Raw genomic sequence first — 23,047 nt, 5'->3', positions numbered from 1 at the left:
GAGGACAGGAGAAAAAGCTGTCAGAATGTGGACCCAGTCCTCAAGGAGTTTATAATCAAAAGTTTCAGGTAAGACATTTACACAGAAGAGAGCTAGAGAGATAGCTTAGCAGTTCAGCACACTTACTGCTCTTCCAGAGGAGCTGAGTTCGGTTCCTAGCACCCACATCTGGCGGCTCACAGTTGCCTGTAACTGCAACACCCTCTTCTGGCCCTCACAGACAGACAGACACACAGACACACAGATATACACATGAATAAAAAAGTAAATCTTAAAAAAAAGACGTATACACAGAAAATGACAATACAAAGTAGAGTATGATAACTGTTTAACAGAGAAATGCCCAGCCCAGGTGCCTTGGGAGCTCAGAAGATAATTTCTGAGATAATTTCCTGCACCCCATAAACTAGAGGCACTTAGACCAAGTCAGATCATCTTTGGAATCATAAGCCTGAACTCAGAATGTTCTTTCCTTTTTTTTATTTTATGTGTATGCATGTATTGCCTACATATAGGTAAGTGCACCTGTGTCCAGCAATGCCCATGGAGGTCAGAAGAGGCTGTCAGATCTGCTGGGACTGGAGTTACAGACAGTTGTTAGCTGTCATGTGTGTGCTGGGATCCGAACCCAGGCCTTCTGCAAGAATAACCAGTGTTCTTAACCACTGACCTATCTCTCCAGCCCCTGAACTCAGAATGTTCTTAAAGGTGATCTGGGAGAACTAGTCAGTTCTAGTCCCAGCCTGGACTCCTTGTCCTGAATAAAGAAGACACTTTTAAATTGAAACAAAAAGAAAGGCCTGAAGAAAAACAGGAAGAGACTGTGGGAAGTGAATAGATGAATCAAGTTTTAAGGTACTGAGGGGCTGGAAGAGGCAACTCCTGGTGAAAGGAGAGTTGAAGAAAGAGAGTGTGTCTGGGAAGAGGAATAAAAACAGAAACCAGGGGAGCACTCACGTTTAGGGAGTGGGAGGAGAAAGAGGAGTCAGAGGAGTGGCCAGAGGGAGAAGTGAGAATCGACCCAGTCCAACACCTTGCTATAAAGTTTCGAGGAGGGCCTCTATGTTGGAAGCCAGACCTGAGGGTACCAAGACAGCAACGGGAAGAGGGGAAATTGTAGCAATAAGGATTGAGTTTGGATAGGAGATTGCCAAGGGCATTTCAAAGAGTGAGGGCTTTTCCAGATTTCCCGTGTCTGGAAGTGGAGTCCTCGCCTGAGGGGACAGGGTGGTGGCTTCTGGCCTCCAAATATGTGGTATTTGCTCTATAATTAACACAATTGGGTAAGGTTGAACCCAACCTCTCCCAACCCTAACCAGTCCCTCCAGGAACTGGAAAGCTGAAGAAGTCATTAGGGAGGGATTTCACACCTGGCTCTCTGGCTCAGCTCCGTGAAGTCCCGTTTCATCATGGATGCGCCAATGACTCCACGGGCTGTCACTCTCATCTGGTATTGCCAGGGATCTGACTAACCCTTCTTGCAAAAGTTTGCAGCATTTGTAGGCAGCCAACTACAGCTCCCAGAGTTCCCGAGCGCTTCTCCACGCTTATTGGACGCCTAGTTGTCTCCAGAGGGCGGTGCCGCCCCCGCCTCCCCGGGAAACAGGCCTCTGATTGGCTGCGCCGAAGGGGCTTTTGTGTCCCCGCCCTCCCCCGGGGACCGCAGCGGGCTGAGCGGCGCCGCTGGTGTCAGAGCCCGGTGAGCGCTGGCAGTTCCGCGCTGGGGATGCTGAGCAGCGCCGGCTCCGTGAGCCGCGCCGGCCACTGCGGACTTCCGAGGCACTCAGGGCCCTGACGAACCCTGCGCCGCGGCCGACCCAGGGCCTCCGGGGTCCCCAACTGCAAGAAGAAGTGTCCAGCACGACAGCCGCGGCTCTCAGCGTCCCAAGCGTCCTGCAAACCCGAGAGACACCCCACGGTTTTCCAGCGACCCCGAGCCCCGGGCTTCCTGCCCGCGCCGGTCCCAGCCCCCTTCGCCCCCCTCGGGTGCCCCGGGTCGCTGACCAGCCAGCCGCGCCTGGGTTCTGGCGCACACCATGATCGTGGCGGACTCCGAGTGCCGCGCCGAGCTCAAGGGCTACCTGCCGTTCGCCAGGGGCGGCGTCGGCGGCCCGCAGACAGCGGAGGTAAGCAGCCGCCAAGCGACGCCACTCTTCCCCGAGCCCCCGGCTATCCCGAGATGAGTCTGCCGCCCCCCAACCCCCAACCCCCCGGGCTCGGGGCAGGGGAGGGGTGCACGTAAGCGAGGACTAGGGTTGCATCAACTGCAGCCTCTGGCCTCCCTCCCTTCCCCTCTCGGGCCCTGTTCTCCTCCCCCTTCCCCCCCACCCCGGGAGGGGGGCTGCAGAGCCCTCCCCTGCCTCCCTCGGACTCCTGGCCAATGAGTGGGGACGCCTTCTGGAGGCTTCTCCCGGGTTTGTGCTCCGGTGGAGCGAGCGTCTTCAAGTCCAGGCAAATCCCGGCCGGAGCGAGCCGACCACTCCTCCTCCCCGCCCCCTTCCGCAGATTCCCTTCCTCCCGGCGGAGCCGGGCACCCGGCTAGCTCTTTCTAGGATAGGTTTCTGCTAGGACTGCGCCTAGCAGGGAGTTGAAGCCACCTGGCGCTGGTCCACGAAGGTCGATTCCCCTCCACAGCCCCCACCTGCACCCTCGATCTGGAAGCTTTGGGGCGGGGGGTGGCTGGTGGTAGCCGTCAAAGCTGGGGGAGAGAGTGGGTGACCCTTGGCCCTGACGGCTGAAGATTTACCAGTTAGTGCTGCTTGCTCCCTATTAAAATAGCCTGGGTTCCTCGAAGTTTGTTTCGCTGGAACTGGCTCCGGGGCAGAACATAGAGGGGCTTTGCAGGGAGGCAAAGAATGAAGCTAGACTTAAAAAACAACAACAACAACAAAAAAAAAAACACCTCAGCCCCTTCCCCGCTAGCAGCTGCTATCATGAACGTCATTTGTTATTTATTAAACACCTACTAGATGCCAGGGTCTGAGTTTTGTCTCTGACCAAACCAGCAAAATATAAACTGTACAATAAAGCCCCATTTTGCAGGATGAGAAAACCGAGGCTCAAAAGGGGATGAGTGAGGGTGAGGCCGCTTTCACTTATCCCCGAGGAGTATCTCATTCTTTTTGGCCTGTATGTGTCTAGGATTTTGGAGACTGCTTGGCACTGTACGGGGTTTTGCTCTTTTCTTTATTTTCCAAGCCTGGAACAGCGTGAAAGTATATTGCTAGGACTAGAAAGGGGCGGGCATGTTAGTCCTAAAGTGGATGACCCTGAGAAAAATCTCTGCTCGTGTCAGCTGAGTGATTTTGAGGGTTCTCTGACCAGTGGTGGGTGGTTTCTTCAGTAGGATTTAGCAGATCTATGTGAAGAAATGACTCCTCACTCCTACCTCACCTTTGTCTGTTTTTGTGAAAAATGGAAATAATGCTGGTATTGAACTGAGGGCACCTGAGCATTCTGGTGAGCCAAGTGCTGGTTTTCAGGCCCAGCCCTCCGCTTTCTTGCTGTGTTATCTTAGCCAAGTGGTCAGCTTCTCTGATTGCAGTTTCTTTCATGGTGATTTGATGGTATCGCTAAGAGATTGTTGGAAGAATTAACTCAGAATACAAGCAAAGGCCAGAAGCTGGAAGCTTAGAGCCTGGACATATTTATTGCATAGGATGTGGTCATTGCACTTAAAATGGTAGCTTCTGCCAAACTGTCACAGTGTACATCCCCACCCCACCTCCACCCCCAGAGCCTTTCAAAGGACTCTGGGACCTGTCCCCTCCTGTGAGAGAGCCTACATATCCCTCTGCCCACAGTGGCTGTTAGGGAGAAAAGTCTCAACTGCTTGGGTAGGGATCTAGGGAGATAGAATGGCCTTAGAGGAAGCCCTTCCCAACACCCACTTCTGAGATAGGATCTCACGCTGTAGTTCAGGCTTGCCTTGAACTCATGATAGTCTTCCTGTCTCAGCCTCCTGAATGTTGGGGATTACAAGGCTTTAGGAAGTCACTTTCCAGTACTGAGCAAAGCTGGTAATGTATTCAGTGTGTCTACTCTCTCAAGAAAAGATGACCTTGAACTTGTCTGCTGTAAGTGGAATCCTGAGAAGATAGGGTGTCCGTCTTACAGAGTCTTGTGCTCAGGACTGGAGAGAAGGGCCAGATGTACAGTGCCCTCAACTCCCTTTCACTCCAGATCACCTTTCAGAGGGTCAAGACCTTCAGATGTGCCTATCTCCAGAAAGTTCCAAGGGCTCACTCTTGTCTGAGGTAGTATATTTTCAAAGCCATTTTGGGTTTTAGAATGACTTCCTCAAGCATCACTTCCTCAGGGAAGCTTTTCTTTTCCCACCACAGGTGTCTCTTTGCCTTCTAGTCCCCTCTGCCTTGAGGAGCTTTGGGCCCATTCCTGTGAAACTTGGGCCTTTCTTTTCTGTCGTCTTCACTGGACTAGTGACACCCTGCAAGTTTCAGCCACTGGCACTGTTCTTTGCAACTGTTTACAATCATCCACCCTAGTTGAATTAACTGGCCCTTGTAAACTAACTGTTCAGTCTTTGAAGTTCCATCTGAATTGTGCCAGTCAAGAAGAGGATTCATCCTCTGAGCTTTGTGGTTACTAGTCTCTAAAGGGACAACAAGGTTTCTTTCCCTCGGGGTAACTGAGAGGAATTAAGGTGCTTGTGAGATCAAAGGGATAAAGCACTTAACCTGGGGCCCAGTTCAGGATGCATATATGTAGCTCCATTCCCTGTCCCTCAAGGCTGGTGGAGGTCAGGGGCTGCTTGTGCTGTCTTCACCTCAGGTGTAAACCCAAACACCTATCTGAATTCAGCTGACAGGTGGTGGACAGTGCCTGTCCTTCCCAGCTGGCAAAATGATTTAGCAGGTGTTTGTAACTGAGCCCTGGGGCTGGCAGACTCCAGAGAACAGGAACAAAGCCTGGGCTACTCCAAGGGGTTCATGCAGCCAGACAGAACTCTGGGAAGTCAAACTGCTGGATTCAAATCTCTGGGTCTAGTGCCACTTCCAGAAGTTGTTAGGATGGAATGGAAAGAGACTTAGAGGCTAGATGGTCCTGGGTTCAAATTGCAGATTAGCTATTTGTTTAATTTTTAGACCATTAATCTTTCCCTATATGCAAAAATAATCCCCATAACCTCCAAACTGATGAAAATTATATGGAAACTGGGTAGGAGCACTTGGGTTAACACAAAAGTTAATGTCTAATGAACACTTGAGTGAGGATGGGGTGTCCAGCTCAGAGGTGATTATCCTCTTCACAGCTGGCCTAAAGACCTCCTAGTCAGCCCTCCTGGGGAGCTGTCAGACTTCATTGTTCCTGCTGCCCCATGTGATCCCCTCAGTTGGAAATACAGGAACATCCTCTGTTGTTGGCTCTCTAATTGCCTGGTACAAACAGGTGACTTGCCCCCTTTGGGTTTCCCTGGTCTTCATCTCTAAAGGGTATTTGGAATCATGCCTTTATAACCTGTGCTCTTCAATATGGCAGTCCCTAGACACATGTGACTAAATTTAAAGCTGGTAACCTCAGGTGTGAGGTACGCATCTGTAATTCGCCCACTTAGGAGGCTAAGGTAGGAAGAGTGCCATGAGTTCAAGGCCACATAATGAGCTCCAGACCTGCCTGGGAGACAAAGTGAGACCTTGTCTCAAAAACAACAGAACAGAATTTAGAATTAGTAGGGTATGTCTATGAGCTCTGTTACCACAAAGGCAGGGGCAGGAGTATTGAAAGTTTTAAGACAAATTGGGCTTCATCGTGAAACCTCATCTCGAAAATAAGCCAGGTATAGTAGCCCATGCACACCTTTAATCCCAGCACTCAGGAGGCAGACGCAGGCTGAGCTCTGTGAGATGGAGGCCAGCCAGGTCTACAAAACCCAGCTGGGGCTACGTGGAGACCCTGACTCAAAAAAACAAAACAAAAAAAAAACCCCCAAAATTAATTATTAAACTAAATTCAAATTGAGTAAAGCAGAAGACTCAGGATTTTTATACTGTAGTATAAATTTCAAATGCTGGGGCAGGAAGAATGACTAAGGACTACGGAGCATATTAGACAGTACAGGTGTAAAACGCTCCACCATTGTAGACTGTTCTGTTGGACTGTGCAGTACTAGACTCTGGGTCACAACAGGGAACTGGATCCAGTGTGTGCCCTCAAGGCGAGAATCCCTGTGATAGGTGTGAGTAGTGGGTTCCTGGGCTGTGGGAAGACACAAGGAGCTTCTTGTTCCTGGTGGGCCCCAGGTGTACAAGTCTTGATTGCTGAAACATTGAGAAGGTTAGAGGGTGGAGAATGCCTTCAACACTTGCAGGAACCTGGCCTATAGTCACTCTCCTGTCTCCTTCCTAGCTGAGTGACCAGAGTGACTTGAACCCCCCCCCCCCAGCATTATTCCTTATCTGTAAAGGTCCAGGAGTAGCTTCTACCTTAAAGTCTAGGTAGTAGGGCCTGGAGAGATGATGGCTCAGGGGTTAAGAGCACTTGATTCCCAGGACCCATATGGGATAGCTTATTATCTGCCTTTAACACCAGTTCCAGGGGAGCTAATGCCTCTGGCCTCTTCAGGCACCTGCACTCACATGCATAGACACACACACACGCACACATTTTTTTTTTTTTTTTTGAAATCTCCTTAAAGCTGGGTGTGGTGGCACATGCCTTTACTCCCAGCACTCTTGAGAGGCAGGGGTAGGTGGATCTCTGAGTTCAAGGCCAGCCTGGTCTACATAGTGAGTTCCAGGCCAACTGGGGTTTACAGGGAGACCCTGTCTCAAAAAGACTAAAAAAAAAAACCCAAAACAACAAACTCCTTAAAAGTCTAGGTAAGGCTGGAAAGATGGCTCACCAGTTAAGAGCACTGGCTGCTCTTGCAGAGGACCCAGATTCCAGCACCCACATGGGAGATAGCAACCCTCCATAATTCCAGTTCAGGGGATCTGACACCCTCTTCTGGCCTCTGCAGGCATTGCATGCACAGGTGCACTTACATGCAGGCAAAACACTTATAAACATAAAATAAAAAAATTTTAAATCTAGATAATTAAGTACATGTGAAGTCAGTGCTTAGCTAATGGAAAGGTTACCTATTGTTATTATTACTTGATATTATTATTGACTTGTCTGTCTCGGCCAGTGGGGTGGAGAGGAGTGCCATTTGGTAGTATCATCTCTTGGCAGTGAGACCCTGTTCCTCCTGCTCCTCCTGCTCCCCCGGCTCCCCATGAACTTTCCCTGATGTCAGGGTCAGAGAAGTATTCAGAATATTGGAACCATGGATTAGCTCCTTGGTCTTTTGTTCAGGACTTCCCAGTGTTCCCTGTGGCTGAAGTACTGGTCCCCTGTGTCCTCACGGACTCTGCTGCTGCTTCTCCAAATTACTTTTGAGCTCACAGGTTACCTCCCCAGTGCTTTTTCCTGTCTTCTTACACAAAAATATCACACTCTCCCACCCAGTCATTCAACTCTGCTCTGTTTCATTCCCTGTTCTGTGACTGGAACTCCTGTTCACCATGTGTTTACCTTTCTCCCTGGGATCTAAAATTATGTGAAGGCTGAGACTTTGTCTTCTCACCGTTGTAGTCATACTGCCTGCAATATAGTTATAAAAAAATTGTCAAATGAACAAATTATTTCTCTTTTCCCCTGGTATGCACTTAGCACCTTGCCTTGGACCTGAGAGAGCAGTCAGTAAATGGCACAAACTTAATGGCCCTCACCTGTCTGTATGTACATTGCTGAAAGTGGGGCCTTGATTTCAATTTGTAAAAAAAAACTTCACAAAAGGATTTGAATGTACTGCTTGGGCCAAGAGACCCTTGTTTGAAGGAACAATGAAGTTAATGACAGGGGACTTTTATTAAGTGCTTACCCTGATGGAGGTGCTGAGCTAAGCTGTGTAACAAAATCCCATTAAATCCTCATGACTACCCAGTGAAAGTCCCATTATTCTGTGAGACAACTGAGGCTCACATGGCTAAATGGTGTGTGGAGCTATCAATTGAGTTCAGGCAGTTTGTGTCAAAAACTGCCTGACTTTTTTTTGTGAGTGTGTGTGCTAGGCAATTGCTTTGCTACTGAACTATGCTTTTAGCTCTCTCTATAGCAACATTCTACCACTGAGCTATAGCTCCAACCCCCAAAGCTTCTATCTTTAATTATACTCTACATTATTATTAATATTATTATTGTAAATTTTGCTGGGAAATGCTGATTGGTCAAGAAGAGTATCACTTAAGGTTTCATTTCCTTCCTTTGACAGCTGGGCCAGACTTCTGAACTGAGATGATGCCCAAGGCTGTTCCCTGTCCCTCCCAGCACATCTGCTGGGGCCCTATGGTCTCCATTTGTCCTCCAGCACTGCTATGGTTTTCTTTTTTAATTTTATTTTTTCAGCTTTGAATTTTAATATTTGCATATCCCACTCCCTCCCACCCTTTTTTGTAACAGCACCTCACTATGTAGCTGGGGTTGGCCTCAAGCTCCTGATCCTCCCACCTTTACTTCCCCAGTGCTGGTATTACAGGTAATCTAGCCCTGCTACAGTTTTCTGGCTGCCGGCAGGTCCCGGTGAGAGGGAGGCCCCATCTGTGGAGTCAGCAGTTCTTATCTCTCAGACAGAGCTGTTGGGCATTTTCTCAAGTTAGGGAGGAGGGAAGCTGAAAGGGAAGCTTTCTACATGTCCTCTGACCAGCCTAGCCTGGCACCTCTTAGAAGTATGAGTTGAAAGAGGCCGGAGCAGTCAACCCAGCCCCCTTTGTTCAGGATTCAGACCCAGAGAGCCTAAGTAACTTTACCAGAGTCACACAAGGTCACGAAGAACAGGTTCCCAGGACCTACCTATTTCTTTTCGTTGTCATCTTCTGGACCCCTAGAGGTCTGCCTCTCTTTTAGGAAACTTTTGGCCACTTGAAGGAAAAAAAGGTTCAATTACAGTTTTGAGTCCTCATACATTGGCGAGTACAAAGTCTTTTTTTTTTTTTTTAATTTGCTTATTTTATATGTATGAGTGTTTTGTCTGTATGTATGTAAGTGCACCATGTGTGTGTAATGCCTGTGGAGGCAGAAGTGGGCATTGGATCCCTTGGAACTGGAGCTACAGACAGTTGTTTGCCACCATTTGGGTGCTGGAAACTGAACCGAGGACCGCTGGAAGAGGAGCCAGTTCTCTTAACCTCTGAACCGTCTCTCCAACCTCCTAAATCTGGATCTTAATGGGAAAAGGAGGACTGGGGGACTCCATCTCTTTGTAGGGAAGACATGGTTGTTATTTGGATAAATTATTTCAAAGCCAGTTTGGAGAACACCACTCTGATACAAAATAAGCAAATAAATAAATTTGTGTACTCCCAGACCACATATCTAGAAATAGGAGAAGCTGCTTTAGTGAATATGTGGTTCTGACTCAAATATATTCAAGTGCTGATAGCTGTCTCTACCAGCCTTACACCCTGCTTTGGTTCCCTCCTCCGCATCTCCGCTTTCTCTATTTTCATTCAGAGAGCAGAATGAATGACCTGGCCCTGCTCACCACAAAATGTGATCTGGGAGTAGAGCGACTTAAAAGAGGCCATTAGAGGACAGTGTTTGTATAAGCAAAAACACTGGAAATAGTGGGGTCACAGATGAGGGCCAGACAATATTCCTAGACCTTGAAGGACTGTAGGGTTCTAAAAAGGGTGACCTGTGAGAAGTGGGAGGGGTGTGGGCCTAGGCCACTAAAAGTTAATCTAGTTGCTGGGTAGAGGGGTAGAGGATAAATAGGAGAGAGCAGGGTGGTGGAGGCAGGGAGACAATAGTTGGTGAGGCACAGAGTAGAGATCGTCTGTGATATGTGGAGGAAAGTCTAAAGTAACCATTTGCAGGGCTGTGGGTACAGCTCAGTGGCAGAATGTATCCAGCATGCTAGGCATGAGGCCTCAGTTCATCCTCAGCACTGGAGAAAGGGAGGGAGGCAAGGAAGGTAGGTGGAGAGAGGGGTGGAGAGAGAGAAAGAGAGAGAGAGAGAGAGAGAGAGAGAGAGAGGCTGTATATTTCCTTTCTCAGGGTCCATCCCACCCAACCATGCAGGGGCTCCTGGGTTCCTCTCAGTTCCTGAACAGGTCATTTTCTATGAGCCTTTCTTGCTTACCCATTAGCTACCCATCTAATAGGTAAAAATCTTCCCCCGGTCCTCCATGCAGGGTGTTCCAGAAAGGTGCTTTTAGAAGTTCAGTGTACCAGCTCAGGGCTAGAGGAGCAAGCTGGAGAGATCACAGCCCTCTGCATCCTCCTTTCTTCTGCCAACTAACCTCCATGTGTTTCCCCACAGGAGCAGAGGAATGTCCCGATTCGGCGAGGCCCTCGAGGGCCCAGTGCCTTCATCCCAGTAGAGGAGGTAAGTTTGAAAGAGGTAAGAATTCTTTGGTCCCTGGGAAGAAAGACATGGTACATGGGTGGATAAGGAGCTTTTTTTGTCCCTTAATTTATAGTTTTGAAGATATCTTTCCCCATTCCTGATTCATTAAATTCTACAAAACTACTCTTCAGCAGTTGTTCTCAGCCTCATTTTCTAGGAAGGATTAGGTTCAGAAAGATAAAATGATATAAATAAGAGGCTGGAGAGATGGCTCAGTAGTTAAGAACACTGGTTGTTCTTGCAGAAGACCTGGGTTTGAATCCTAGCACCCACATGGCAGCTAACAACTGTCCGTAACTCCAGTCCCAGGGGATCCCACAGCCTCTTCTGCCCTCTGTGGTCATTGCACGACACGGGTTCATTTACCTACATGCCGGCAATACATGCATACACATAAAATAAAAATAATAAATAAAATTAAAAAATGATATAAATAGCCAAACTTTAGATTCTAGACCAATGCATCATCATTATTATTATTATTATTATTATTATTTTTATTTTATTTTATTTTATTTTAACCTTTTTAAGACAGGATCTCCCTGAAGCTCCAGCTGGCCTGGAACTCATTTTGTAGACCAGTCTAGCTTTGAACTCACAGAAATCCACCTGCCTCTGCCTCCTGAGTACTGGGATTAAAGGGATATGCCACCATGCCTGCTTCTTTTCTTTTCTTCTTCTTTTTTTTTTTAATCTTTTTGGCGTGTTTTCTTTAGATAGAAATTGTTCTGTATATCACTCACCCATGACCTCGACCACTTATAAAAAGGCATATATAACAAGAGATTCTGTGTCAAAAGTATTTTTACATTTCCAGTGCTACAGAAATTCCTGGTCTGATTTGGCATGGTAGCTTGCGTCTGTGATCTTAGTTCTGGGAAACTGAGATGGGCAGATTGCCACAAGTTTGAGACTAGCTTAGGCTACCTAGGGTGTAACAGGCCAGCCAGCAGAGATATAGAGAAAGAGTCAGAGACACTCCCAATACACACAAATTTTAAGATGAGAGAGAGAGAGAGAGAGAGAGAGAGAGAGAGAGAGAGAGAGAGAGAGATCTCTCATCTCTACCTTTCCCCCAGAAGAGATCATTACTGTATTTTCAGTACAAGGTCAGAGTTTAAAGCTTATTTGTTTCTTTACAATACAGTAGAGATATCCTTCCTCTCCAGGATCAGTTCATCCATTCATTTTATTGTTACTTGGTTTTTTTTTTGTTGTTTTTTTTGGTCTCTTTGAGACAGGGTCTCCCTGTAGCCCCAGCTGTCCTGGAACTCACTATGTAGACCAGGCTGGCCTTGAACTCACAGAGATCTGCCTGCCTCTGCCTCCTGAGTGCTGGGATTAAAGGCATGCACCACCATGCCCGGCATTACTTTGGTTTTGAGTTAGGGTCTTACTCTGCAGACCAGGCTGGCCTAGTATTCACTTTATAGCCCAAACTGATCTCAAATTCTCATGATCTTCCTGCCTTAGCCTCCCCAGTGCTGGGATAACAGGTGTGAGCCACCATACCCGATCCATTGTTACCTATTTGCTTTATTTTTTAATTAATTTTTTTGCTGTGCCAGGCATCAAATCTAGGGCCTCATCCATGCTAGGAAAGTGCTTCACCATTAAGATACATCCGTCTAGACCCCATTGATTCATTCATTTAAGAGATAGTTATTTGCCTTTAATCCCAGCACTTGGGAGGCAGAGACAGGCAGATCTCTGAGAGTTCAAGACCAGCCTGGTCTACATAGTGAGTTCTAGGCTCACAGAGTTTATGTTCCAGTATGTGGGAGTGGTGGGACACCTTCAGATTACACATATAGAAGAACTGAAAAGTTGATTGCTCACTTAAGTCTTCATTGTATAGGGATGAAATTTCCATTTTCTGTTTTTTGGCTTTGGGATGTTCTCCCCCAATAGTCCAGGCTTGTCTAGAACTCACTGTGTAGATTAGACTGGCCTCAAACTGTGGTCTCCTACATAGATAGGCCAAATGGTTGATGGCCTGCCTACAAATATCTAAATTCTACATTTTCTCCTCCTCTTGTATTTTTTCACTTATAAATAGTGACTCTTTTATAGTAAAAGAAAGAAGTAGGCCTTGGAGTTCATCTGGGTTTGAATCCCATTTCTGTCATTTATCAGATCTGTGGCCTTAAGCAGATAAAGTGTTTTCATCTGTCAATGAGGGAAAATAATAGTATTCACTTTACAGGATTAGTTCAAACATCCAAGGATATTGGCTGGAGAGGTAGCTCAGTGGTAGAGTACTTGCCTAGCATGCACAAGGCCCTGGGTTCAGTACACAGTACCACAAAAGAAGAGGAAGAAGAGGAGGAGGAAGAAGGGAGGGAGGAAGAGGGGCTGGGATGTAATGTAGCTCAGTTAGCTCAGTTGATAGAGTGTCTAGTGTGGGTTTGATCCCCAGCATCACATAAACTAGCCATGATGATACATGCCTATAATTCCACCATTTGAAAGGTGGAGGTAGGAGGATCAAAAGTTCAGGATCACCCTTGGCTACATAGTGAGTTTAAGGCCAGCCTGGGCTACATGAGACCGTGTCTTAAAAAAAAAAATTCAATGAGGTTAAATAGCAAAAGCTGTTCATGAGACATGGTGTGGAGAAAACATTCAGGAAATGTGATGTGAACTGTTTTGTACCTACCCCCTGCCCTCTGTAGTTGTATGCATTTGCTGTATTAGAATAGAAATTCTATGAAGGCAGGAGGAACTACATTTTTTTCTAGGGCCAGGGACTGAACCTAAGGCCTAGGCTAAGCATTCCCCAGCAACCATTCTTTATAATTTCTGTGCCTAAGTTTTTATGTCTAAAAATGAAAAAGGAGCTAGGAATGTAGCTCAGTGGTAGAGTGCTTATTGAGCATGAGTGGGGCCCTAGGTTTGATCCTCAGCACTGAAATGAAAATTAATTCATTAATAGGGACTGCAGAGATGACTTAGCAGTTGAGAACAATGACATAGGACTTGGGTTCCAGTCGCAGGATCCACATAGCAGCTAACAATCATCTGTAACTCTAGTTCCAAGGGAATCCAACATCCTCTCTGACTTCCTCAGGCATTTCGTGATAAGGGTGCACTTACACACAGGCAGGCAATACACTCATACACATAAAATAAAAATAAAAATAAATGATTTTTTTTTTTTTTTTTGCCTTTTTGAGGCATGGTCTCCCTGGCCTGAAACTCACTATGTAGACCAAGCTGGCCTTGAACTCACAGAGAGCTGCCTGCCTCTGCCTCCCAAGTGCTGAGCTTAAAGGCATGTGCTACCATACCTGGCAATAAATAAATAAATAAATTTAAAAAGCTAAATAAAAATAGAGAAAAATAGAATTCTAATTTCCTAGATGTTTTGAGGCTTGAGTTTATATATATATAAAGTACTTGAATAGCTCTTGACACATAGTAAACTTAAGGTGCCTATTAAGTGTTTGTTTAATCAGTTTCCTCTTTTGGATGCAGTGGTGTTCAGAGAGGATGTTGGTCTGTGTTGGGGAGGGCAGGAGTGTGAACCCATGCTCTTCTCTTTGCTTGACAGGTCCTTCGGGAAGGGGCTGAGAGCCTGGAGCAGCACCTGGGGCTGGAGGCTCTAATGTCTTCAGGGCGAGTGGACAACCTGGCAGTGGTGATGGGTCTGCACCCCGACTACCTTAGCAGCTTTTGGCGCCTGCATTACCTGTTGCTGCACACGGATGGGCCCCTGGCCAGCTCCTGGCGCCACTACATTGCCATCATGGTGAGCTTGTCCGGGTCTGACGCTTGCAGGGGTGGCCAGATGATGTTTCTATCCTCATTTCTTTGCTGGAGCTTCCTGAGTTGATAGCATAGATGAGGAGTGAAAGCCTAACTTTATGGGATGACATCCATAGAATTTGAGGTTTTAAGGAGAGGCATCTTTAGTATGTACTTGGCTGACTAGCAAATTGAGGTGCAGAGGGACCAGATAACCTGAAGCTGGTGGTGGAACTGGAGCTAGAATCTAGATTTTCTGCCTCATTGATCCCAAAGGGACCCATCCAAATGGGCCACAGGAAGAGGGTGACTCAGGCTTATCAACTCCTTTCACAGGCTGCTGCCCGCCACCAGTGTTCTTACCTGGTGGGCTCCCACATGGCTGAGTTCCTGCAGACTGGTGGTGACCCTGAATGGCTGCTGGGCCTCCACCGGGCCCCCGAGAAGCTGCGCAAACTCAGCGAGATTAATAAGTTACTGGCACATCGACCTTGGCTCATCACCAAGGATCATATCCAGGTGCAGTGGGTAAAGAGTTGGGGACGCTCAGGAAGCCCAGGGGTTGTGCTGGGACAGCCCAGGGGCAGTCACTAAGCAGCTGGCCTTTCCTCCCCTCTAGGCCTTATTGAAGACTGGTGAGCACAGCTGGTCCCTGGCTGAGCTCATCCAAGCACTGGTCCTGCTCAGCCACTGCCACTCGCTGTCCTCCTTCGTGTTTGGCTGTGGAATCCTTCCTGAGGGAGATGCAGAGGGCAACCCTGCTCCCCAGGCACCCTCACCCCCTAGTGAACAAGGCAGCCCCCCCAGTGGAGACCCATTGAACAACTCTGGGGTAAGTCACCATCCTGGGTCTTGGTGGTAGAGGAAGCTGGTGTGGCCTGTGGTCCTGGGCTAGATAGAAGCTATTGTTTCCCCACTTCTCCACAGGAGAGGCCATAGAAAAGTTGTTTCCTTATCTGTTACATGGGGTAAAGACCCTAGTCACAGTGGTTGTGAGGAGTGAGTAAAGTATCACAGTCAGCTGTGTTGTTTCGTTTGGGGTTTGATTTTTTTCTTTTTTTTTTTTTTTTTTAAATGTGTGTGAGTGTTTTGCCTACGTGTATGTAAGTGCACCACATGCATGTAATGTCTGCAGAGGCCAGAAGAGGGTGTTGGATCCTCTGGAGCTAGAGTTGCAGATAGTTATTTGGGAATGCTTTGAGTTTTTTTTTTTTTTTTTTAATTTTATTTGTTTTGCTTTTGAGGCAGGGTCTCACTCTGTGGCTCAGACTGGCCTGGAACTCACTATGGAGCAGGCTGGCCTGAAACTCAGAGATCCACCTGCCTCTGCCTCCTGAGTGCTGGGATTAAAGGTGTGCATCATCACACCCAACCTGACCTAGTTCTTTTTGATCCTTTGGGAAGGCCTGGTGTGTGGGAAGTCTGAGTGGAATTTTCCAGAGGGCCTGGAAGAGAAGAATGGGTGGTGATCACTGGGTCCCTCCTTACAGGGCTTTGAAGCAGCCCGGGACGTGGAAGCTCTGATGGAACGCATGAGACAGCTGCAGGAGAGTCTGCTTCGGGATGAGGGAGCATCCCAGGAGGAGATGGAGAACCGCTTTGAGCTGGAGAAGTCAGAGAGCCTTCTGGTGACCCCATCAGGTACACAGTCCCAGGCATTCCAGTCCCATTTCTGATGGGAGCAGACACCTCCATGCATCACTCCAGAGGCAGCCACTGCTCAGCTTTCCTTAAGAGGTTCTGAGCATGGGCCTTGGGTTCAGATTTGGCTTTGAATTTTGCTTCGTTAGCCTTTCAGGGCTTCAGAATTGGTGTGTCAGGTAAATGAGGCAAAGCTCAGAGCCTTTCCCAGGGTGAGCCACTCTGTAGAGCTGCCACTATTACTGCTAGGGGACAGGGGGAGCTGTGGAGGGCATAGGGCCTGAGTCACATCCTCCCCAGGTGAGACTCCAACTAAAATTCTTCACCCACTTACTGTGGAGAGCGACTCACTCTGGCCTCTACTGTACCTCCCCATGCCCCTTTTTGATGATTAATCAGGAAATGAGCCTGGTGTGCTCTGCACCTTGGCTCACTGTCACCTCTTTCTGACATGGCCCGCAGCGGACATCCTGGAGCCCTCTCCACGCCCAGACATGCTCTGCTTTGTGGAGGATCCCACTTTTGGATATGAAGATTTCACACGGCGAGGAGCACAGGCACCCCCTACCTTCCGTGCCCAGGTAAAGCTGGCTGCACTGATTTGCGTATAAACAGGGGCAAACGACTTGAATGGCTATAAAGCCCATGAAGACAGTAAAGACCTCAAAGGTCTCATCTGCATCCTAAGTTCCGAAGGTCCTGATTCCAGGAGAAGGTCATCATCCAAGTACATCCTCATTGGCTTCTCAGGCTCAGAGCACGCAGTGTGTCAGATTGTGGTTCAGGGAAGGAACTGTGGAGTGCTGAGGTATGAATCCAGAGGACAGATCTCTGGCCAACTACTTACTGACCTCTTTCCTCATTCCTCAGGATTATACCTGGGAAGACCATGGCTACTCGCTGATTCAGCGGCTCTACCCTGAGGGAGGACAGCTGCTGGACGAGAAGTTCCAGGCAGCCTACAGCCTCACCTACAACACCATCGCCATGCATAGTGGTGTGGACACCTCCATGCTCCGCAGGGCTATCTGGAACTACATCCACTGTGTCTTTGGTATCAGGTGAGCACATGTCCCCTCGTTCCAGGCATGTTTGTGCTACAAGTCTTTCCTCTAAGCTCTCTGTTATTTTCCTCGTTTTTTTCTTTTTCTTTTCTTAGCTGTACTATTTTTTAAATCAAGTTTATGTTTTTATAAGTTGAAAAACTGATAGGAATGTTCATTGTTTAAACTTTATAAATATAAATGAAACTAGAGACAACTGGATTTTGTTTTATTTTATTTCCTTATTTGATACTGAAAATTGAACCCAGGGCCTCGTGTATGCCAGATAAGCACTCTTTTTTTATTTTATGTTATTTTATGTAATTTTATTTCTTTGGTGTTTTAAGACAGAATCTCTCTCTATACCAGGCTATCCTAGAAGTTCCCATGTGGTTAGGCTGACTTTGAATACTTGACAATCCTCCTGCCTCAGTTTCTTGAGTGCTAGGCTTACAGGCCTGCTCCACCAGGCCCTTCAACTATGGATTTATGTGTGTGTGTGTGTGTGTATAAATATGTGTGTGTGTATAAATATATGTGTGTGTATGCATGTGTGTATTCACACACCTCTACACAAATGCATACATAAATGTGCATACATGTATACACTACATATAGTCATGTTTACATTTCAAAATAGCACATCTTTTTTCTTTTTCTTTTTTTTTTTTTTTTTTTGGTCTTTGAGACAGGGTCTCCCTGTAGCCCCAGCTGTCCTGGAACTCCCTATGTAGACCAGGCTGGCCTTAAACTCACAGATATCTGCCTGCCTCTGCCTCCCGAGTGCTGGGACTAAAGGTGTGTGCCACCACCCCTGCCTTGGCACATCTTTTTGTTGTTGTCTTTTTGAGACAAGGTCTCCCTATAGTCCCAGCTGGCCTGGAACTCACTGTGTAGACCACGCTGGCCTCAAACTCACAGATTTCCGCTTGCCTCTGCCTCCCGAGTGCTGGGACTATAAAGGCTTGCACCACCACACCTGGCTGGCTCTGCACATCTTAAGGACAACATAGACAGTCATCAGCAGAGGACTTTAAATAATGATATATCCACTCAGCGAACTATTACATTTTTCTTTTTTTTTATTATTTTTATTTTATGTGTATGAGTGTATTGCCTGCATGTATGTGAGTGCACCCGTGTCATGCAGTGCTGCAGAGGTCAGAAGAGAGTGTCAGATTCCCCTGGAATTAGAGTTCATAGCTGCCATGTGGGTGCTGGGAATCAAACCCGGGTCCTCTGCAAGAGCAGTTAGGGCTCTTAACCACTGAACCATCTCTCCAGCCCCAACATTTTTCTTAAAGATTACAATTGAGGGCTGGGGATGTAGCTCGGGAGTAGAGTGCTTACCTACTATGTGTGTCAAAGGTTTAGATTCAGTCATCTCTGCCAGGACAGCTGGGGCTATAGGGAGTCCCCATCTCAAAAAGACAAAAAGAGAAAAAAAAAAAAACTTAAAAAAAAGATTTAAATAATAAAATAAGCTAATTCAACCTAGGATGTACAGTTCCAGGTCAGTCTGGTTACAAAGCAAGAAAGACCCTTTCTTAAAACAAAAACAAAGAATAGAGCTAGGCATGTCAATGCATGTCTGTGATCCCAGCACTTGGGAGAAGGGTTACGAGTTCACTGCCAGCCTTAGCTACATAGAGAGTTTGAGGCCAGCCTGGGCTTTGTGAGACCCCTGCTTAAAAAGACTAGGTGATGATGGCATGGTGGTGCACACCTTTAGTCCCAGCACCTGAGAGGCAGATCTCTCAGTCTGAAGGAAAATTACAGTAGAGACCTATTTTTATTTTCATGGGGAAAAGTTCAGATTGTATTGAGAAAAAAAGTTGGCTGTCATCCAGTCTTTCTGTTCCTTTTTTACTGAAATGCTTCTGTGTGCCGAGAAAAATGTGTAGAAAGCTATACACTAAAATATTTGATAGTGGTTATCTCTATACAGTGTAGTATGGTGAGTTAAATTTTTTATTTTAGTTGTTACATCTTTTCTGATTAAAAATTACATTTATTTATTTTAGTGTGTATATGTACAAGTGCATGCCATGGCACATATGTGGAAGTCGGACAGCTTGTGGAAGTTGGTTCTCTCCACCTTGTGGAGCTGAGAGGTCAAATTCAGGTCATCGGCTTGGCGACAAGTGCCTGTACGCACTGAGCCGTCTTGCTGGCCCACTCACTCTTTTCCTGATTTTTGAGGAAGTTTTTAAAAATTGGTATGACATTTCCTGTTGAGTAGGTAGGTTGTTTGTAGGGTTGGTTTTTCTTTTTTGTTGTTACTTATTTTACTTTTGATTTTGAGGCCGACTCGTGCTGTGTAGGTTTACTCCAATTTGTGATTCTCCTTGCTTCTCTGGCCTCCCTGGTGTGGGCCAGCACCTCTGCCTGCTGGGGGTGTCAGACCTATAACCTTTCACACATGTTCTTGTAGATAAATTCCCCAAATAAAATAAAATTATTTGTCTTTAAGATATATATATATATGTGTGTGTGTGTGTGTGTGTGTGTGTGTATGTGTGTGTATACATACACACACACACACATTTTTTGAGACAGGGTCTCACGATGTAGCCCTGACTGGCCTAGAACTTACCATGTAGACCAGCCTCAGATTTATAGAAATCTGCCTGCTTCTGCCTCCTGATGGCTGGGATTAAAGGCATGCAACACCACACCCAGTCTGAATTTTTTATTTTATTTATTTTTATTTTATGTGTATGAGTGTTTTGCCTGCATGTATGTAAGTGCACCACATTTGTACAATAACCATGGAGGTCAGAAGAAAGCATTGGATCCCCTGAAACTGGAGTTAAGAATGAATGTTAGCCACCATGTAGGTGCTGGGAACTGAACCAAGTGCTCTTAACCACTGAACAGTCTCTCTAGCCCCACCCCCCTTCTTTTGAGGCAAGTTTTCACTCTAGCCCAGGTTGACCTTGAACTCACAGCAGTCCCTCTAATTTAGTCTCCTAAATGCTAGGATTACAGGTGTGAGCTATCATACCTGGTGCTCTCACTCTCTCTCTTTTTCGTTTTTAGACAGGGTTTTTCTTATGTAGACCAGGCTGCTGGCATCAAGCTTACAGAGGTCTACCTACCTTTTCCCCCTGAGTCCTGGGATTTACGAAGCCCAGCTTCTTTCTCTTTCTTTTACAGCATAGTGGAAATTGTATTGGTTATTCCATTTGAAAAATTAGGTTGGAGCTGGCCATGGTGGTGCACGCCTTTAGTCCCAGCACTTGGGAGGTAGAGGCAGGAGATCTCTGAGTTCAAGGCCAGCCTGGTCTATATAATGAGTTCCAGGACAGGTGGGGCTATAGGGAGACCCTGTCTCAAAAAAAAAAGAAAGAAAGAAAAATTAGATGGGACTGTGAAATAACTCAGCAAGTAAAGGTGCTTAAATTCAATCTGGAGAGAACTCATTCCACAAATCTGCCCTCTGACCTCCATACATGCATGCTGTGGCACTCATGCCCACATAAACAATAATACCAATAAATATATACATAAGTAATAATTTTTAAGAATCTCCAAGGTTCAGGGAACATCAAAGAAGATGGGGTGAAAAGAATGTGAGAACCAGAGGATAGGGAGATAGACCCCCAAAACACAGCTTCTGGACATGACCTGGCTGTTGCACTCATGAACTCACTGCAGCTGAGGTGGTCTGCACAAGACCTATGGCCATTTCATCATGGATGGGGAGGAGCCATGAGGTCCACGCCCTGAGGGACTACTGGCAGTTAAAGGTCGTTGGGTGAAGGGGTGTCATTTTCTATAGTGGTTTAGCTGCTGATAAGTTGCCCTTGTTCCAGTAAATAACCTCCCACCCACACTCAAACAAGAAGCTGTAATTAAACTCAGCAGGTCACACACACAAAAAAAACATCAAAGTCAGAGGAAGACTTGTTGGGAAAAAAGGTTTTAGTAGGAGATGGGGGGGGTGAAAGAGGGGAATTGGGGTGAAAACGATTAAAATTCATTGTATAAATGTTTACAACTCTCAAACAGTATTAAAAGGAGAGAGAAAAAGAAAAAAATAAATTGATGCCAGGTATAGTGGTACACACCTCTGTCTGTAATCCCAGTACTTTGGAGGCTAAGGCAGGATTACCATAAATTTGAGCTGGGTGTGGTGGTGCACACTATTTAATCCTTTGTTGGCCTTAGTTTGAGGCCAACCTAGGCTACACAGGAAAATCCTCAGGAGGGAGGGAGGGAAGGAAGGAAGGAAGGAAGGAAGGAAGGAAGGAAGGAAGGAAGGAAATGTTAGATGTTTGTCAAGAAACAAATTGGGACTGTAGAGATGGCTCAGAGATTAAGAACACTAGTGTGGTTCCTAGCACCCACACTGGCTGTAACTCCAGCTCCAGGGGATCTGATGCCCTTTTCTGACATCTGTGGCATTACATACATATGGTGCACTTACGTACATGCAGGCAAAATAAAGTATACAAAAAAACTTTTTTTAAGAGAAACAGATCACTTGATTTATAGAAAATAAAGCAAGCATATGTGACAGAAAAGAACAAAAAATTCATCCAGGAAAACTGGGTGTGGTGACTCACCTGTTATCCAGCACTGAGGAAGCAGAGATGGGAGGGTTAGGAATTCAAGGGCATCCTTGGCTACATAGCAAGTTTGAGGCCAGCTGGGCTACATGATACCCTCTCTGAAAAAAAAAAAAAAAAAACTAAAATAAAAATAAAGCCCTCATGAGATCATCTTCTCTGAGTATTGTCAAGTATTTTCTTTTTGTTTTGTTTTGATTTTTGAGACAGGGTCTCACTATGTAGCCCTGGCTGGCCTAGAACTGGCTATGTAGACCAGGCTAGCCTCTCACAGATACCTGCTTGCCTCTGCCTCCCAAGTGCTGGAATTAAAGGCATCTGCTACCAAGCCAGACCCTACCTTCTTCTTTTTTAAATGTACAAATACATGTTCTGAACTAGGGAGTAAAAGGTGGTTTCTAGACTTGTCCCCACCTTGTTTTTTGATTTTGAACAAGCTGATTGTCTTCTCTAGGACTTAGTTTGCCCTCCTGTAAAATCAGCGCCAGCTCCTTTTTGCTCTTATCCACATCATTCTGGATAAATACGCACTGATCCCCTCCACCTTCCTGTCCTTTACTGTAGAATGGTCACTTTGGCCTTTGAGTCAGATAGAGTCTGGCTTTGAAAATCACTCCCTGCTGAGTATGGCTGGTGACTTCAATTCTCCTAATCTCAGTAAAGTGGGGTTGATCGGCACAGTACATTATATATCACAGAAACATAGTTTTGAAGATTCATGATTACATGCCCACATGGCACATAGCTCAATGCAGCATGCCCACCATCCATGTCACTCAGAGTGGTCCTCTCCAAGTCTGGCAGCCTATGACATATGAGACCAACTGTTTTTCTAAAAAGAACCAGGCTTCCCGTTGCTTCCTACCATCTGGCTTTTCTCGCCACTCTTTGTTCCTCCTTCTGTAGGGTGAGAGTAGAGGAGGTGAGCCACTTGTGGGGCATGAGTAATGCTGTTGGGGTCTTTCCATCAGATACGATGACTACGATTACGGGGAGGTAAACCAGCTCCTGGAGCGGAATCTCAAGGTCTATATCAAGACGGTGGCCTGCTACCCAGAGAAGACTACCCGAAGAATGTACAACCTCTTCTGGAGGCACTTCCGCCACTCAGAGAAGGTGGGGGCCAGGTGGGAGTGGAAGCAGGTCCAGCCAGTGAAGGAGCCAAGAGCAGAATCCAGTGAGGGGCTCTGACGTGAATCTGTGCTGTCAGGCAGGACACCTGGACTTCTGTCCTGGGTTAAGCCCATACCACTGTGTGATTGAGACCCCATTTACTCACCTGTCAGTTAGTTGGGCATCCAGGTGCCTGTTTCACACAATGTCTTCAGTGGCAGCTTAGCAGACCTAGGTTCAAATCTGAGCACTCACTTGGGAGCCAATGTGACTTTGAGCAAGTTACTTTGTGTCTTTGAGCTTTTCTGTCTTTATAATGAAAAGAAATACTAACTGGGAGTGGTGGCACACACCTTTAGTGCCAGCACTTGGGAGGCAGAGGCAGGCAGATTTCTTGAGTTCAAGGCCAGCCTGGTCTACAGGGAGACCCTGTCTCAAAAAAAAAAAAAAAAAAAAACTCCCTTCCCTTTAAAAGGGGGGGGGGAAAAAAGGGAGCGGGTATTAAAAAACATAAAACA

General features: G+C 46.5%; 1 protein-coding gene across 1 annotated transcript in view; it reads left to right on the top strand.

Moving 5' to 3' along the window:
• The first annotated feature begins 1,671 nt into the window (after positions 1-1,671).
• Positions 1,672-23,047, top strand: part of Sesn2 (sestrin 2) — a 23,540-nt gene continuing 2,164 nt past the window's right edge. The window contains exons 1-9 of the mRNA XM_008847958.3: positions 1,672-2,126; positions 10,325-10,390; positions 13,965-14,162; positions 14,495-14,677; positions 14,778-14,990; positions 15,649-15,799; positions 16,262-16,380; positions 16,670-16,860; positions 22,388-22,532. Of these exons, the coding sequence (XP_008846180.1) occupies positions 2,037-2,126; positions 10,325-10,390; positions 13,965-14,162; positions 14,495-14,677; positions 14,778-14,990; positions 15,649-15,799; positions 16,262-16,380; positions 16,670-16,860; positions 22,388-22,532 (1,356 nt within the window). The 5' untranslated portion in view covers positions 1,672-2,036. The remainder of the gene's footprint in view (positions 2,127-10,324; positions 10,391-13,964; positions 14,163-14,494; positions 14,678-14,777; positions 14,991-15,648; positions 15,800-16,261; positions 16,381-16,669; positions 16,861-22,387; positions 22,533-23,047) is intronic.

This window comes from Nannospalax galili, unplaced genomic scaffold (genome assembly GCF_000622305.1).
Source record: "Nannospalax galili isolate Female #2095 unplaced genomic scaffold, S.galili_v1.0 scaffold23, whole genome shotgun sequence".
In the NCBI taxonomy this organism is placed as follows: domain Eukaryota; kingdom Metazoa; phylum Chordata; class Mammalia; order Rodentia; family Spalacidae; genus Nannospalax; species Nannospalax galili.
This window is presented reverse-complemented; position numbering and strand designations above follow the sequence as displayed.